The sequence below is a fragment of the Xiphophorus hellerii genome, chromosome 16 (genome assembly GCF_003331165.1).
Source record: "Xiphophorus hellerii strain 12219 chromosome 16, Xiphophorus_hellerii-4.1, whole genome shotgun sequence".
NCBI classification, from domain to species: domain Eukaryota; kingdom Metazoa; phylum Chordata; class Actinopteri; order Cyprinodontiformes; family Poeciliidae; genus Xiphophorus; species Xiphophorus hellerii.
This window is the reverse complement of record NC_045687.1, coordinates 2,685,140-2,702,889: the sequence shown is the minus strand read 5'-3', so window position 1 is coordinate 2,702,889 and position 17,750 is coordinate 2,685,140. Positions and strand designations below refer to the sequence as shown.

Here is a 17,750-nt window from a genome sequence, read left to right as displayed (position 1 = left end):
AATAGCATTCCTTTAATGTTGATCATTTGTAGGAAAGCTAAAAAATTATATTTCCAACAACATATGAAAAGCTCAACCTTTTCACTTAACATCAGCACAATGCAGGGCTTAGCTTTTGATTATTTTTTAGATTAATCGATTATTAATAGGAAGCAAAAGGTGCTTAATAGGACCTTTTGTTCAAATTTTTTTCCAGAATTTGAACAGGTGAAGCTAAAACTTTCTCAAGGTTCTGAGTAAAACATATTTACCAACAGAGAAGGTTTTTTTTTTTAATCTTAAATGCAAAATGTAAATATCTTTTGTACAGTTTTGGCTTAGTTAATCTGAGAGCGACGGCTTCTGACAGGAGGATCTCTGAGCTCGATTATTTAGGGCTGATCGTTTAAAGCAACAGTGAAACATTTTGTAAGACATTGTGCTTCAGGCGAAGACGTGTTACTCAGTCATGTGACTCTCCTCAGCCAGTTGCTGCTCTCCATCGTCTTCACCACCATCATCATCATCAGTGGGGGGTCTGTTGCGCCTGAAGAAGCCCAGCTACACACACACACACACACGCAGACACGCACACACACACAAAGATGGAGGAAACTTCAATAAGACGGAGGGGTGTGAACTCGTCATGTGTAGAACAATTTAAAACCAATAGTATGAGTTTCAACTCTATCAAGTTCTGCACCAAATCTTCAGGTTGAACAGAAGGTCAAAGGTCAGAGCAACAGCTACTGAGATTAAACCAAAACGTCACTGATTCAACCAGAAACTCATTAATTAAACCAAAAAAGGGAACCTGCTGAAAAGGAAACTGACCGACTGATTGATTGATTGATTGATTGATTGATTGATTGATTGATTGATTGATTGATTGATTGATTGATTGATACCTTCCAGAAGATGAAGCAGAGGAGGAAGAGGAGGAGGAGTCCAGAGATGATTGACAGGATGATGTAGCCAATAGGAACGGGTTTCTCCCCATCAGGAGGACGCCACACTACACTGAGCTGAGCCTGTGCACACACACGCACACACACACTTCTGGGTTCTGCGGGGTATTATTTATTGATTTAATGGTTATTGATTACCTGTGTGTGTCCACTTGTAAGCAGCAGTGGTTGGACCTTTGATGGTGCGCTGATGACATCATAAGAGGCAGAAGAAACGAGGTCATAGTTCAGATAGGAGGTCTGAAGGACAAAACACAAAATGACAACAGAACCCTCACCTCTGTGCGTGTGTGTGTGTGTGGGCGTGTGTGTGTTCAAGCCTACCTGTGTGAGTGTGTGCAAATTTAGCCGAGCTGAGATTTTTACCACAGCGCTAAAGCCCCGCCCCAAATCCACGACATCACACTCAAACCGGACACACCCCGTCTCACTGCTGCTGCAGTTCTGAAACAAACGTAAGTCAGCCTCAGATCAGAGAAACACACACCTGTAATACTTCTCAGTAACCTGAAGGTGTGTACAGGTGTGCAGAGGAAGGAGATATCACAAATTAGTGGCTTTCATAAAGCGACCATTAAGGAATAAAACTGTTTTTACCACATGGACTGTTTGTTCGATTGAGTTTGTCTCCTCCTGCTGGATGGGCTGAGAAACTACAGTAAGACTGGAGTTATCTACGAGCTGTAGACAGATGAGAGTAAGACAGGTGAACTATAGACAGGTGAGGGTTAAGTTCCATTAATAAAAAGAAACATGACGTTGTTTTACCTCTAAAGGCATCACGTCTGATGTGTTCAGTGTCTGACAACTCAAGGATTCTTCTGACGGGGTGGAGATGACGTAGAGCAGGAAGTGATGTCGCCAGGTAGAAGGGAAGTCCACGGTCAGTCGGGCGTTGACAGAACTGGGACCCTGATTTCTAATCTACAAACCAGAATCATCAATATCATCAATAACATCAATGTCAGTTGATGAACAGCATGTTGGCCTTCACCAGCTGGTGACTGGAGGTTCAGATCCACCAGAACCTGGACTTCCAGTCCACAGCAGTAAACCAGCAAAGCTCCTACTGGTCTACCTCATGTTCAGGTCCAGCCTGTCCTAATGCCTCCAAAGATAAGTCAAAGCAACATCAAGCAGTGGGTTCTCAACAAGATATGACAGAAATGTTCACCTGAAGTCTACCTGACCAGGAGTGACTCTCTGAACTGGATAACCTCCCACCAAATCAGTTTCATGAGCTGGGATCCAATGCTGGTCTTGTTTCTTCCAAGTCCTGCTAATATAGCTCATTACCAGACGTTAACCTCACCTCATACACGTGCTCCATCAGTGGCCCAACTTCCTCCAGACTTATAGGGTTGCCTACTGGCTGCCAGTCCGGATGGGGCAAGAGGACGTCTGGAGGGACGGATCCCCTGCAGAGACACCAAAACCTTACTACAGTCAATCTGTACATCTGGTATTAAATCCAGAAAAATTTTAGTTTTGAGTTATACCCTCTGATCTCTAGTGTGGCCTCGGCCTTCACCTGAACCTTCACTGTCACATGGTTACTGCTGGAGTTCACAGAGTTCTTACTGGTACGGAAAGGTGGACAGAGAGTAAGACAGGGTACCAGTTACTGCTGGTACCCTGGGTTCAGCAGTAAACCCAGGGTACCAGGCAGAGTTTGTACCTTCGTATTCTTAGGCTGAAGGTGATGTGATTGTCCACCTCCTCCAGGTTGCCGACGCTGAAGAGGAGACCAGTCTGGACCTGCAGGTAAAGGAGCCATTATCACTAAAGGATTGTTCTACGCCTACAGTTTCCTCATATTGGTTTGACTCCAATCCCAGCGGACTGAAGATTAGACTCTGCTTAGCATCATGAGTGCTACAGTGCTTACAGCAGGGGTTAGCAAACCTCCAAACCTCCAGGTCTGAAGTTCTGCATCTTTTAGATGTTTTCCTACTTAACCACAGTTGGAAGATAATTTTATGATTTGAATCAGATGTTTGAAACCTTGCAACCTTTAGGGTGAAACTGACCCACAGCTTTAGAGGAATTGGAGATTCACTCACTTTCTGTCTGTGTTTCATTGGGTTCCCGAGGTCACAGGTGACAACAACCGTCTGGTTTTCTTTCCTTTGAACACACACCAGTCGGTTTTCACCCTGCAAAGTAAAACCCGACAGGACTGTTCTTATTGGCTGTTTAAGCGGTTAATTTTTATCAGTGTGTGTGAGACCATCTCACCTGACAGCTCTGGAAGTGTGTGTGTTCAGGGAGTTGGACCACCAGCTCGGTCTCATACGCGCCCTCACCATCGTTTGTAGCCGACACCAACAACAACAGGGACTGATCGTCTCCGATCAACACGCTGTCTGATACACTAACATCACACACACCATGAGACACACAAAACAATATGTCCGCCTTCAGTTCTTTAACCACTATCCAAAAATTGGTCATTTAAATCAGGGATGCATTTATATGCTGATGACATAGTAATTTCTGGAGCTGTTCCATCTTCATCTCTCAGTATTTTGCAGGCTTTCTTCCAATTATTGAAATTCTTAGTGGATTTCCTCATCACTATCCTGTTGACTCACGGTTTAGCGCTCAACTTCAGGTCAGGAATGCAAATGTTATCATCCCCGCAGTCCAGAATCAGCCGGCTCTATAAGACACACAGACACTCTGTGGTTATCTTTATGTTCACTGAAACTCTGGTCCTGAGTTCAGTTCCTCCTCTGGCAGGAAGTAGGCTGGCTCACCTGGACTGTTGAGTGTGTCTGACCATGCAGCAGAGCATTCTGGGTAGAATTGAGGAGGCTGATCTCAGCAGTGATGAAGATCGGACTCAGTTTATCCCGAACTTCCTCTTCAGACTAAACGCACAAACAGAACAGCGTAAAGTTTCTGCACCAACATTCCTATCAAACCTCAGCCATGTCTCCATGATGTGAAAATTCAAAGAGCTCAGGTCTCTACAACATTGATTCCACCTGCAGCAGATACAGGTGTGATTCTGCTCACGTAATTAGTTTGTCCACTCACCCTCAGGTATGCTGTGTGATTGGTACAGACCAAGCCCACCTGCCTCTCTACAACCAGCTCCATTGACGTCTGAGGCTGATTGTTTGACAGCAGCAGAGTTCTTCGTGCCATTGGCTGCTTCATCGTATCCAGGTGTATCTCCACCCTTAGAGCTGCCACCACCAGCCAGCAGACAGACAGAATTAGATTACTGATATTAACATATTCTGAAATACCCCTAAAGACACCTTTACCTGTCTGCTGAGGGATTCTGTGACCAGAGACATAGATGCACATTCGGACAGCAAAACTGAGGAGATACACCAACAGAAACGCAGATAGATGTAAAAAAGAATAATATCCTGAAGTTTAATGATATGCAGATGACATATGACTTTATACTGAAACTCATTCTAACATCTTTAACACTCAGATACCAAAAAATCTCTACACAAAAAGCTTTTTAGATACTTATACTGATACTCATCTAGCATCTTTATACAGGAATAAACCTACCATCACCTAATCCAGGGAAGCTGAGTTTACATTTTTGTTTCAGAGAAGTTTCAGCTTTATCAGCACTGGTTAGAGTGTAGAAATGCTTCACTTTGTGAACATACCGACTATATGAGTTAAAGGGACATAAAAAGAGACTGATCTTTAGACAATAACTCCTCATCAGATATTCAGAGAATCTAACTATTGATAGAACTGGTGCTTTAAGTAATATAACTGGTTTCCAGAAGATTATTGAGGTGGTTTATCCGTTTCTTGAACCACAAGAGTTTGAAATTTACCTACATCTACATTGGATGTAGATCTCTGAGATAGATACGTCCACACATATGTATGCTGAGAGATGCTCATTTGGCAATTCATGTGGCTTGTTCTGACTCTTGTATTATTAGATTAAACCAAGTCTAAACTGGAAACAGAACTGGGTAATGAGACGGCATTTAAAAACCTTACACTGGCAAAAGTCAAACCAATCTAACTGCATGTGCTAACAAGTGATTGTGGAGGCTTGGATTGTACTGAACTGTCATGGTTTAAAATTGACTGAGCAGAATTATACCAATCACAATTTTCCCTCAAACTTGAGCAGGAATAATTGGCTATAGAAAGATTGACTTTAGATAAACTGAGTAAAGTTTGTTGTTCTTGATTTAAAAATCCAAGTCAATGAAAACTCTTGAATAGTTGCTTAATTACCATGAAACTGGTGTGTTTTTGTGATGACACAGTTTAACATCTGGATTCAGGAAGTCTGGTAGCAGTGAGACAGAAACTCTGGACCGGATCACAGCCTGAGACCTGACACACAAACCCAAGGTTTACTGGAGTGAAGTAGCAACACAAGGGCCTTATCAGCCAATCAACATTGGACTATTGATAATGGCTTTATTAAATAACCTTACTTGATGTTAGCCATTTAAAACATGAAGTTCTTTTGTAAAAAATTGAAACTGTGGACAATCACCTGTAGAGAAAGACTTGGTCTGCACCCCACGCTCCAACCAGCAGATCTACAAACACACAAGCAGCAGCTGATTATTGATCAGTAATTATTAAACAATAAGCCGGAGCTCCTGAACATACCTGGATATCCGTTCCCATCGAGATCCACACCTGACCTGAGAGAAAATCCAAACGCTGACCTGCTGCTAAGTAATGGGCTGTTAATAATTTGCGAGGGCGTAGCCGACAGGCCGTTGCTGTTGCCCAGGTAAATAAACACCTGGCCACCACCTCCATCTGACCACGGAGCCCCAACTGCAACATCTGCACACAGAGGGGTAGTGTTGGATTAGAGCTCTGAAGCTAGAAGGTTTATGATGTTGAAAAGCTGGATACTTGGTTACCTTGGTAACCATCCATGTCCAGGTCACCCAGCACGGAGAGGGCGGAGCCAAACCGGCCATAGATCGACTGACCGATCAGTGATTGGTCAGGCTGTGAGGAGAAGGAGGACTTTTTCTTCTGCAGGTATAAAAGGACCTGAACAGAGAAACATTCAGATTGATGGTTTATCTTGAAACAAGCAAAGAAATTCACTTAAAACTCAGCATGTCTGTTGATAAGGTCAAGAATAACAAATGCATTGTTTTGGAGATTTTCCAAGCACATCCCACTGGAAAGGGACTATGAGTTAGACCAAGACGTTTCTGGAGAGACTACATGAGAATACCCTGTGATACTCCAGGATGAGCTGGAGAATATCATTACCCTGGATGGATGGATGGATGGATGGATGACATTAGGACATAACTAAGGATTTTTGTTCAAACCAGTCGATGCAAATGAGGTTGAAGACTATTGCCTGTGAAGCATTTTGAAATAAAACAGCAAAGACACAGAAAAGCTGACAGACAGACTGAAACATGAGACTTAAGGAAAACTTGGACTCAGTGTTCTGACCTGCCCTCTCTCCTGCAGCTGCCCCATCACTCTGTCCATGAAGAGAGGCGCTCCGATCAGCACGTCGTCCAGACTGCACCGGAAACCAACAACACAACCAAAGTCACACCAGAAAATAGATCCAGTCTCCATCTTTTCAGACAAACAGTAAATCTACCAGATGTATAACTTCTCACCCATCACTGTTGATGTCCGCCACGGCGACGCTGTGACCAAAGTAGGACGCCACCTGGAGGAGACGGAGACATCTTAGCTCCAGTTCATTAGCATCCAAACAGAGCAGAACAGTTTGAGTTTTCACCTGAGTCCCCAGGAAGGTATGGCGAACTCTCAGAGAGCCGGCCATCCTGCCGTCATAGATATTCACCTGGTAGAGCAGACCAACATTAGAGTCTCTCTGAGCATCGCCTTCATCAGAGTCACAGACTCAGTTCATTACAACCCAAACAACACGGGAAAAACTTACTGTTCCTGCCGTGTTCCTGTCATTTGGAACCCCGACCACATAATCTGGTGAACACAAACGAAAACGTTAGGAAAAGAAAAATCTCACTACATTAGATTAGATTAGATTTACTGACCTGTTGTGGCGTCTCCAGTCAACAAACCACTGGCCACTGAGTAACCTGACAGACATGTAGAAATAAATCACACTTCATCTGTTTTTATAAAACGACTACAATATGTGCTGCACAGCAGAACAGGAAAAATTACAGAGTAAAAAAAAAAAACACTTTTTAGCTTTTCTCATGTGACTTTATGCTTCCATAAAGACAGCAGAAGAAACCGTCATCTGCTAAAAACCTGCAGATATTTCTTTGTGCGGTTTTAAAGATTATCTAGAAAATTCTGTTCTAGTTTGGAAACACTGGTCTCTTTCGGCTTTTTAAAAGTAGGAGATTTGCATAAATATTGCTAGCCCTTCAAAGTAACAGCTGATGAACACATGAAATACAGTATATTTCAGGCTTTTAATGATACTTTTGTAAACTTTTTAACAGTTCATAAAAAATCTTACGGCCCTTTTCAAAAAAGTCTATTTAAATACCAAAGCTTAACCAATGAAAGATATGTACCTTTCAGAATAAAAGCCCTTTTTCAAAGGATTTCAGCATAATGTGTCACTCACCTCGGTAAAGGTCGTAACCTTCCTGCTCATTTGACTGGTGGATTCCAGCCACATACTGGATGGGTTCATCACTCTGTCCACTGTTGATGATGTCACTGATACCCACTGTGATCACCTGACCTGAAATCAGCAGTGAGTGTTAAACCTTATAGAAAATTATTCCACTTAAAGGCATCAGTCTGACTGCTGGATTTCTGCATCGTTTCATGTTCACTCACATCCAGTTGATTAAAATAACTGGTTGTAGCTGTTAAACTGGTCTTCCTGAGTCTATACTGCTGGATTAACTGCAGATATTTAATTATCCTTAGTGACATCATTAAGCCTGAACAGGAAACTTTCCCTAATACCATTTGTAAACTGGTGTAGTTACAATCAACAGCCAGCAGGGGTCTCCCTCACCCTGGAAGTAGAAGCTTCCTGGAGCTCCAAGCACCAACCGACCGTCCTGAACAGAGAGGGCTAAAGTTAGCATCATCAGTCCTGTTTAAAGGTTTAGATACATCCTCCATTTCTTTATAGTTTCACTCTTAGGAAGCAACATTTTCTTTATAGCTTTTAAAGTTACTCCAAGACAAAATTCTCTAAAATTCCTTGGGAAAACGGGACAAATTGGGAATAAAACCATTTCAGAATCAAAAAGTTCTTTCCAGTAGATGAATAGCAGAAAGTAGATGAGAGGAAAAGCAGCTAAAATCCAAAGAAATCCTTAAAAACTTATGAAACTTTAATTAAGATTACATGAACATCAGAGGTAGGTAAAGAAACCAAAAGTTGTACTCAACTAAAAACTCAAGTAAGAGTAAAAAGTATTTAGTAAAAAGTCTTCTCGAGTAACTAATCAAATTAACAATTATTTAATATTTAAACATTACATCATCAAAATATAAAGTAAAGTGTAAATTTTGGTATTTTAAGGACAAAAATGACAATAATTCATATAAGTAACAAAAAATAATGAAATCAGTCAAAAGAAAATGTTTCCAAATCACTTTCAATAAAAAAACTTATGAAACTTTAACAAAAACTGCAGGTGTGTGTCTGTGTCTGGTGAATTTTTGCTTAAAACGTGTTTGTTTTTCACTCAGTCGGTAGAAAATTCAGAATTTGTACTCTAGTATGAGTAGAAATACTTCATAATAAAATTAGGAAGGTAAAAGTAAAAAGTGCAGCAGAGTAAAAACAATCCTAAAAGTAATTTTTTTTTTTTTTAAAAGTAAACGTAACTGAGTAAATGTAACTAGTTACTACACAACTCTGATGAACGTTAGAATCCTAGAAAGGAAACAGGAAGACCACGTCACCTTGGTGATGTCAGCGCTGAAGCCAACCTCACAGTAGCGCTGATCGTTTCCTAGACAACAAAAGACAGTTTCAGCCTTTGAGGCTGTTTAAGGTTTTCCTTTCAGACGTCCGTGTGTCTTACTGTTGCTACTCTGCGTGTAGTCGTCCTCCATCAAGGCCCCTCTGCAGGGAGAGAAAGGTGTGGCGCTCCTGGTCATTTGGTCCAATAGGAGACAGTTTCCTACAGGTGTTTTCCCTGACTCTGCCTCTTTCTGGTTGACGTTCCAATGAAAGAGTGGCGCACACGCCTGGAGGTGGAGAAACACACAGGAAGTCTCTATTTCCTTTAAAAACATCACAAATCACAAGTCCTGCTGAGATGAAGGTGCCAGTCATGTTCTAGTGCAGTGTTTTTCAAAGTTAGGCCGCCAGAGGGCGCTAGGGCTCCTCAGAAAGCTGGATGGCAGATGAGGGAAAAAATGCTATTTTAAAGATATTATTTAAAAAGTTTCCAGAGGTAATCATCAGAATCTTCAAAATAAATGCAGCACAAATGACATTTTTTGCTGCACAAGCAAGAACAGAAATTTGACACCAATTTTGTTAGATTTGGGTGATGCTCTGAGGGGGCTGGTTGACCTTTTGACCTTTAAACTTTCATTAATATCTTCAAAATAGGAGCAGCACAAACAAATGTTTTTGGCTGCACAAAGCGGCTCAAATGTTGTCAAGTTGATTGACTACAACTTTGACTTGAAGAAGGTGTTGGTCTGTTTGACCTTTCATGACATCTGAAAATATTTACTAATATCTTTAAAATTATAGCAGCACCAACAAACAAAAATTTGCTGCACAAACAATTTTGTTAGATTTGATGATGGTGGGAAGGGGTTGGTTGACCTTTCGACCTTTAAACTTTCATTAATATCTTCTAGGCAAAAGCAGCACAAAAAATGGTTTTGCTGCATAAACGTAGTCGAGTTCTTGGCTCCAGTTTTGTCTGGTTTGAAGAAGGTGAGGCTCAGGTTGACCTTTTATGATCTCTTGAAGTATCTATTAGTATTTCTAAATTGACAGTGGCACAAATAAAAAATTTTGTTCCACAAACCTTTGACACCAATTCTGTTGGAAATTGATAATTGTAAAATTTTAACTGGTAATATATTCAACATCACATTAATAACGTCATAATTCATTATCTGACAAAAATTTCCACTAAAGACCTCATTGCTAACTAAAATTAGAAGCTAAATTAGAGTAATAATTACTGAATTGTAAATAAAAGTGAGGAAAACAAATGGAAAATTAAATGTTTCTTGTACATATTTTGCCGTATTGTCTGTCATGATATGGAAACGTGTTTAACCCCGTGTTCTCTCACCAGCAGGTATGTGCTGCCGACTGAGCGAACAGAAGCTCCAAACCATTGCCCGCTCTTAAAGGAGTGAAACCTGAGACCTGAGAGGCTGTGTTCCTCATCACCTGTGAACGACAGGAGAGTCAGACAGGTAACATCATAACATCAGGTGTAAAAATCGGACGGGTCATTTCTGGTCCAATCACTCAGAATTTCCAAAAGACATTCTGGGCAGAACAAATCATAAACTCACCTGTCAGGTCAAAATCGATGATGTCACAGGCTCCATCAGGTGACCAGGTGCACAGAAACACGCCCCCTCCCTCTGTGACCCCGGGCTGGCTGGTGTTGGCTTTGGGAGCTCCAATCACAACGAAGAACCTGCAGAACCAAGACATCTGAGCTCCTTCCAGCCGTAAATGACCTGACCTCAGGTGAGCACCAGCGGTTTGCACATCTGAATCTTCTCTGTTCGTCTCATTCACAATCCAAACCCAAACAAAGATCTGGTGCCATCACAGTAACACCCAGAGCTAATACTTTATCGTTTTTGCTGGTTGAAAATATTTAGCGCACTTAGCTTCCACTAAATTAATATTTCTGGACAAATTCTAAAGCGCTAATTTACTTGGTTGTTTTGTAAACATTCAGCTGAATAAAGTTCAAAATCTGTGTTGAGGGTTTGGGTATTGAATGTTCAACTAGTTAGCCGTCTATATTCATGCCCTTATTTTGAAAATAATGGAGTCTGTTTCATTTCTTCTCCTCACATTCTTCACCCCTGATGAGGTGCAGTTAATTATGTTTTTTTTTCTGTACCCAGAATGCATTGCTAGACAATTTAAAATCTATTCATGTCCTTCATGCTTTCTGACCAAAGCTCTCCGTTGGTCAGCAACAGAGGTGTTGTCCTGCAAACAGTTTTGGTAAAACATACCCAGTTGTACTTTGGTTCATTAAAAACTTGAGACTCACATACAAAAACCAACATAGATTTTAAAATAAAACATTCAAAATGTTAAATGTGGAATATATCGCAAATTGGCAATAAAGCTGAATTTGACTTACCAATCTCCTAATATCAACAAGAATAAAGTGTTTTCATCAGGATGTGGTCATGTTTTCAGTTTTCTAGTCATGTTTTCAGTTTTCTAGTCACAGTTTCACAGCAAAGCCTCTAGATGGCGCCATAATTACCAAATAAGTCCATCGATATGGGACACTTATTGAAGAAACGGAAGTATGAAGATAAATTGGGGACATAAAGTTTGTACCAAAGAAAAAAGATAAGACTGATTAAAAATAAATATATATATTTTTTTAGTTTCAATTTTTTATTTCTTTTGGACAAACAGCCCCAATATAGAAGTCCTGTTTGCAGTTTGCTTCAAGCCATGTAAGAAACACAGCAAAGATGTAGAAGAATGTAATCTGCTCAGATTAGACCAACGTTAATCTGAGCAGATTAGTGTAAAAATTTAGAAGTTAAAGTAAACTAAACACAGGACAATCCTGGAGAAAACCGGTGAGAAGCTGCAGACGACTGGGATCGAGGTCACCTTCTTACAATGTGCTCTAGATCAAAATATATCAAGTGTTATAGTGGCCTAGTTAAAGTCCAAAACTAAATAAAACCGAGAATCCGTGGCAACACTAAAAAATTCGTTTTTAGTGAAGTATTTCTTTTCAAGAAGAGAAATGGGAGAAGACAGCCAGTGGAGACAAACCTCAGAAGATCTTCAGTGAAAATGGCTGACAACGTTTTTTCCAGGTGTTGTGACTCACCTGGTGACGATTTTATTCTTCGTTTCAGGTAAACAGATCAGATAACGTGAAGAACTTACGTGTTGTTGAAGGAGTGGAAGTCGATGGAGAATCCAAAAAAACTTCCTGCTGGTCCACTGAACATCACTGGTTTTTCCAGCAGGTTCAGACACACACTCGCCGTGACACACAGCAGCACACACACACACCTGAACACACACATCTCACCTGTCTGGAGACTGAACCAGAGATGTTTCAACACGCCTTTGTAACTCCATTCTGTCTGTCTGCGTGTGGGCGTGTGTGTGTCCTGACAGATGACTGACAGCTGGCGGTGTGTGTTTAACGCTCTGAGCTGCTGTTTCCTGCTGATAGAAAATAAAACTAGAAGCTGGCTTATCTGCTGAGTTTAGTTTTCTGTGGGTGGTGAGTTCAGGAACATCCCGGAAAGTAAAACCTTCTCGGTTGATCTTTTATACTCCCTTAGTGCTCGTTAATAATCCATTTTGTTTCTCAGCCTCTTTTTTGTCGGCCGTCTTAAGCAACAGATTTCCCCGTATTATGAACAAGTGGAATAATTTAAAAACCAACAACTGTTAAAATTTTAAACAAAAATTGGGTGCTCAGGTTTAAATTTATTAAGGATTTGATCCACACAGGTTCAAAATTACACATACATGCTCAAATAGAAGCAACACGTCCACTAATATTTGATTAAATGTAGCGCCTTCAACAGCTTCTGGATATTTGACATTTCTTTTGACCAGGTTCAGACACACACCTGACACATAATACATTTTGTGCATAATATATGTGTATTTTGCAAAATATGCATAGTTGTATAAAATGCTGAAAACATTATAATAAAAATAAAACTAGAAATCATAAAGTTCTGGCCGGCCTGGTTGCTGCTTCCTTAAGAACCAGCTGGAGTTGGATTGATGTCATAATATGTGAGGTAAAGAGGTTTAAGAATATCTTTTAGCATCATTAAATGAGAATAAATCTGGATTAGATTAGGGAGAAAGCCGAGATGATTTTTAGTCCAGCTCCTTCGAAAGCGTTTGTGATGATGGCGACGATGAAGAGGACGATCTGTTGCTTCTTCGCTGCTCAGGTGCGTTACGGAAGCTGTGACAGCGCCCCCTGCTGCTGTTTGTCTGTCAGCACATACAGCTGTTTTAGCTCCGCCCACCAATCTCCAGGGCAGCGCCAGCGCGGCCGCAGCAGCAGGTCGTTGAGGAGGGCGGCCAGACACGCGCCGAGAATAGGCCCCGCCCAGAACACCTGCGGTGGAAGCGACCAATCAGGGATGAGTTAGTGAGTTAGTTGGTGCGTTTGCATTAAGGATGCAAACAATTAAACTTACATTTGTTGATTATTTGTTTATTGCACATGTGTGAAACTCCAGGGGCCCAAGGTTTTAAGAAAATAGCGGCTCGATTAATCGTTAGTTGATTAATAAAATCAACTTTAGATTGACTCATTAATTGATAACTTGCATCCTTGTGTGTGTGTGTGTGAGTGAGGGCGTGTGTGTGGGTGGGTGTGTGTGTGTGTGTGTGCCTGCGTATACGCTGACCCAGTGGTTCCTGAAGTCGAGTGTGACGGCGGCAGGACCAAAGGAACGCGCTGGGTTCATCCCACATCCTGTGGCGCCGACCTGAAGAGGAAACAGAAGCTGATTGGCTGCTTAAAGGGCCAGCGGACAGGTGGGCGGGACTTACAGCCACCAGGTGACCCAGACTGACAGTCAGACCGACCAACAGAGGCGTGGCCACCTCAGGCAGTGGGAGCTCTGTGGTTACCATGACGACCAGGACCAGCTGGAGCGTGATGAGCGTTTCCACGGTAACGGCCTGGTGCAGCAGGATGCCGGAGGACACCTGGACGCATACGGGGCGAGTGAGAGAGGATCATGCTCTCTGATTGGCTGTCGGAGGAACACTCACCTGGTTCACAGCAGGCGCCACATCTCCCATCAGCCCCAGCAGCAGCGCAGCAGAGGCCACGCTCCCCAGCAGCTGGCCAATCACGTACAGCGCTGCCCTCCATAGGCGGAGCCTCAGGGTCAGAGCCATCGCTATGGAAACTGCAGGGTTCAGGTGAACTGCTCCACCCACGGACAGCGCTGCCATGGCAACGGATAGACCAAAGACCAACACAACCTGCAGGGGACACGCCACGAACCCAGAGGGTGGAGGACCCTCAGGGGGACCGCTGTGATTGGTCGGACCTGTTGACCTCTGGTCAGCCTTTATCAGAACAGCTGATAGGCTGGCAGACAGGAAGAGGGCGGTGCCTACAAACTCCAGCAGGAAGTGATGCAGGCAGGACTGGGAGAGGACGTCCCGCAGGACGAGACGGAGACAACGAGAGACAAACATCACAGCGGCGACTGGACCAGCTGATCACAATCATCTGTGGGGAGAAACCAGAACAGGTAAGAACAAAACAGGTGAGATCCAGGTGGGCTGGGAGTCTGCTGAGACAACGCCAAGGCGGCGTTCACACCAGACCTGCTTAATCCAGTTTAATCAAACTTTGGTCCATTTGAGAAAGGCCCGTTCGGTCGGAGAGGTGTGAAAGTGTAATAAAAGCTAACTCTGGTCCGCCTAAAGACCTTGGTCTCGGTCCGGTTGCAGTGAACTCTGGTGCGGTGTGAATGCACATGTGAACGCCAAGCGGACCGGAGACCGCTCCAAACAAACCAGGAAGTGGACTACAACGCATTGATGTCATTTCATAAAGAAGTAAGTTGTGTTCAGTGTCTTCTTCAGAGGTTCTTGTGTTCTTTCCTTAAGTGAAGCGCCACCACAGGCAAGAAGGGGAACTATTTTTTTTTAGCAGCTGCTGAAAATGTAACAAATGTTGTAATTTTGATCCCTAATTGAACCGAATTTACTGGACTAGGTGTGAAAATTCCCGTATAATTAATCCAAGTAAATAGATCAGATTTAGAGCTCCTTATTTTATCAAAATCTCAAACACCTTGAACTCCTGATGGTTCAGGACTTACCTGTCGGCGTCAGAGAGGTGGATCCCAGGTGTGCTGCTGCAGGTTAACGACGTCGCCTACCTCCAGAGTGCGAGTCTCTGTCTTTTATAAAGTTAATGTGGGTGGCATTGGCTTAGGTGTGGGCGGAGTCATCACACAGGTAACTTGTTGTTCCTGGATACGTCTCACCTGTCAGGAGAAAAAAAAAATCCATTTGTTGAAACATCTTCACTGTAGGTAAAACGGACATTTGTTCTCAGGTGGATCTGACTCCAACTCCAACCTTCACCCTCAGAAACCTGAGAAGAAGCACTCTATGACTGTAGAGACAGGAAGCTGCAAAGTTTCAAAATAAAACATGTAAAAAGATTTGTCAAAAAAAAAAAAGCCCCAATAACCCAAAAAGCTGCACATGTTCATGTGTTGAACTCATGATGAGGAGTAGTTTTATTTTATTTTATTAATTTTTTTATTATTATTTCATTCATCAATTACTGCATACACAACGAACATTACAGACTAACAAAATAAATACCCGGATAATAGAAAAAATAGCAGCAATAAAAATAAAATAAACTAACAAACAGAAAACTGAAAAACAACCAAAACTAAAATAAAATTTTAAATTTTAATCAGATTCACTTACAAAGGTGATTGGGACAGCTTGCACTGCAAAAACAGAATCTTACCAAGTATTTTTCTGTAGTTTTTAGTGTAAATATCTTAGTAGACTTGACATTAAGCAAAAAATAACTTATAAATAACTTTTCAGCAAGATATACAGTAGGAGCTTGTTTTAAATCAATAATTACTTAATGTTGATGAAAAATAACTTAGAACATGAGAAAATGTTATTAGAACTAGTACTTTTACAAAAATCAATATTAAGGAATTATTATTGACAAGTTTCTATGTCTTGCTGAAAAGTTTTTTAAATAAAGTATTTTTTGTCCAGTTTCAAGCGTAGATGTTTTGGTACACTTGAAATAAGACAAAACTAACTTAAAAGTAACCTTTCAACAAGAGACTGGAGTTTGTAGTTAGTCAGTAATTTCTTAATATTGATGAAAAATTATTAGTTCTAGTGGCAGATTATTTCACTGGTAAAAATTCATGCTTTGAGTGAGATGATCTGCCAGTGGAACCAGTAGTTTTTCATCAATATTAATCAATTGTTGACTTAAAACGAGCTCCTACATCTTGATGAAAAGTTACTTGTAAGTTAGTTTGATCTTATTTAAGATATGTGCACTAAACTAGACAGAAAATACTTGGTAAGATTTTGTGTTTTTGCAGTGCATTTCTATTAACCTGCTAAAAAAGAAAGGAAGAAATCCTCACAGTTCAGAAAAACATCTGCGTCTGTAGCAGCATGACTACAGAGACAGCTCCGGATGACCTCAACCTGTCTAACTTTAAGGAAAGTCTAAAAATGGACAGGATGTCAGCAAACAGGACAGAGCTGCTGGTTCTCTGAGGATCAGGTCTGCTGTTTGTCCCAGATTCTTGAATGAAAACCTTTTTCTGTGTCCGCGTGTCTGGAGGCGAGCCGATGAGCTGCAGGATGTTTCAGCGGGAAAACCCGACTCACGCAGACTCAGAACAGAGCAGAGGCTTGTTTCACGCACACAGAGGAGCTTTAAGCTGCTCAGACACCTGAGAGGTGTGCGAGGCATCCAGCCGTGCGACCGGCTGACATTTAGCAGCGAAGGTGTCGGCAGATCGCCTCAGTCCCTCCATTAGAGACATCTGATGAGTCCTGAGGAGCTGCAGGTCGGCTCAGCTTGGCAGAAACAGAATCCTGAAGGAGCGCGGCCTGATCCCGGAGCGAAGCATCTCCTGCATTCATCAGAGTTAATCCTCCTCCAACCTACAACTGCAACGCAGGAAAACCAACTCACAGAGTTAAATCTGACACTTTTTCTGTAATTCTCACACATTCTGAGCTAAAATTATGTTAAAGACGTAAATATTTGACACCCTCCATGTTGCTTTTGCTTCCATTTTGTAGACACTGGTTTTAATTTAAGAGCATTATAAATAAAATCTATTATTATTGTTGTTTTATGATGTGTGCACTTTTAACTTGTTTTAGACCTTTTACCTTTAGCATAATTTTTTTAAACCTACATTGTGTTATTTTATGACACACAGTGTATTTTAAACAGTGAAATTGTATTTTCTTTAGCTAATGTGTTTAGTCAAAGTGAAGTTTATTTATACAGCACATTTTAACAATAAGGCGTCTCAAAGTGCTTTACACCATAAATCAATTATGAAACAAAAAATAACTTTACATTTTGTCAAATGCCGTCATCAAAATGATCAACTAAATATAGATTAAATAATCACCTGTTTAGAGTTTCTTTTGGTTAGTAACAAGTAAAACATTGAGTAAGTTTTTTGTTTAGATTTAAAGGAACTCAGTGTTTCAGCTGTTTTGTAGTTTTCTGGAAGTTTGTTCCAGATTTGTGGTGCAGAGAAGCTGAATGCTGCTTCTCCATGTTTGGTTCTGGTTCTGGTTCTGGATGCAGAGCAGAACCAGAGCCTGAGAGGTCTGGAAGGTTGCTGTGGCAACAACAGCAGATCTTTAATGTTTTCATTAAAGAAAACAACCTGTTCAGTGATTTCTTAACTAACAGAAGTATTTTAAAGTGTTAACAATCATTATCTTACTTTTTTAATACTTTAAAACTGTTTTCTGTTTCCTACAAATCCCAAAATATGATCATTGTGAACAGAAGTCACTGGAGGTGGGCGGATTGATCATAAATATCAGTATTGGATCAATACTAGCTTGGTAATATTAATACTTTCATTTTTGATTTCCTC

General features: G+C 41.3%; 2 protein-coding genes across 2 annotated transcripts; both read right to left on the bottom strand.

The window, feature by feature from the left end:
• Window positions 1-275: 275 nt before the first annotated feature.
• Window positions 276-12,227, bottom strand: itga2b (integrin, alpha 2b). The gene is made up of 31 exons (XM_032588262.1): window positions 12,001-12,227; window positions 10,410-10,537; window positions 10,181-10,281; window positions 8,942-9,107; window positions 8,820-8,869; window positions 7,918-7,963; window positions 7,516-7,635; window positions 6,968-7,012; window positions 6,853-6,896; window positions 6,688-6,753; window positions 6,563-6,615; window positions 6,387-6,459; window positions 5,831-5,966; window positions 5,568-5,750; window positions 5,449-5,494; window positions 5,181-5,282; window positions 4,223-4,278; window positions 3,990-4,141; window positions 3,707-3,820; window positions 3,542-3,609; window positions 3,186-3,321; window positions 3,011-3,103; window positions 2,626-2,705; window positions 2,447-2,527; window positions 2,260-2,365; window positions 1,716-1,871; window positions 1,545-1,628; window positions 1,272-1,391; window positions 1,086-1,187; window positions 888-1,010; window positions 276-540 (listed from the first exon to the last, which is right to left on the bottom strand). Exons 1-31 carry the CDS (start codon window positions 12,141-12,143, stop codon window positions 439-441), a joined length of 3,075 nt encoding a protein of 1,024 aa, XP_032444153.1. The 5' UTR covers window positions 12,144-12,227; the 3' UTR covers window positions 276-438.
• A 289-nt stretch (window positions 12,228-12,516) lies between these two features.
• On the bottom strand, window positions 12,517-15,590 carry LOC116735114 (aquaporin-1-like). The gene is given in 5 exon segments (XM_032586737.1): window positions 12,517-13,207; window positions 13,503-13,611; window positions 13,613-13,806; window positions 13,873-14,341; window positions 14,940-15,590. Coding segments are annotated over 4 exon segments (903 nt in total). The 5' UTR covers window positions 14,308-14,341; window positions 14,940-15,590; the 3' UTR covers window positions 12,517-13,042.
• Between the last annotated feature and the right edge of the window lie 2,160 nt (window positions 15,591-17,750).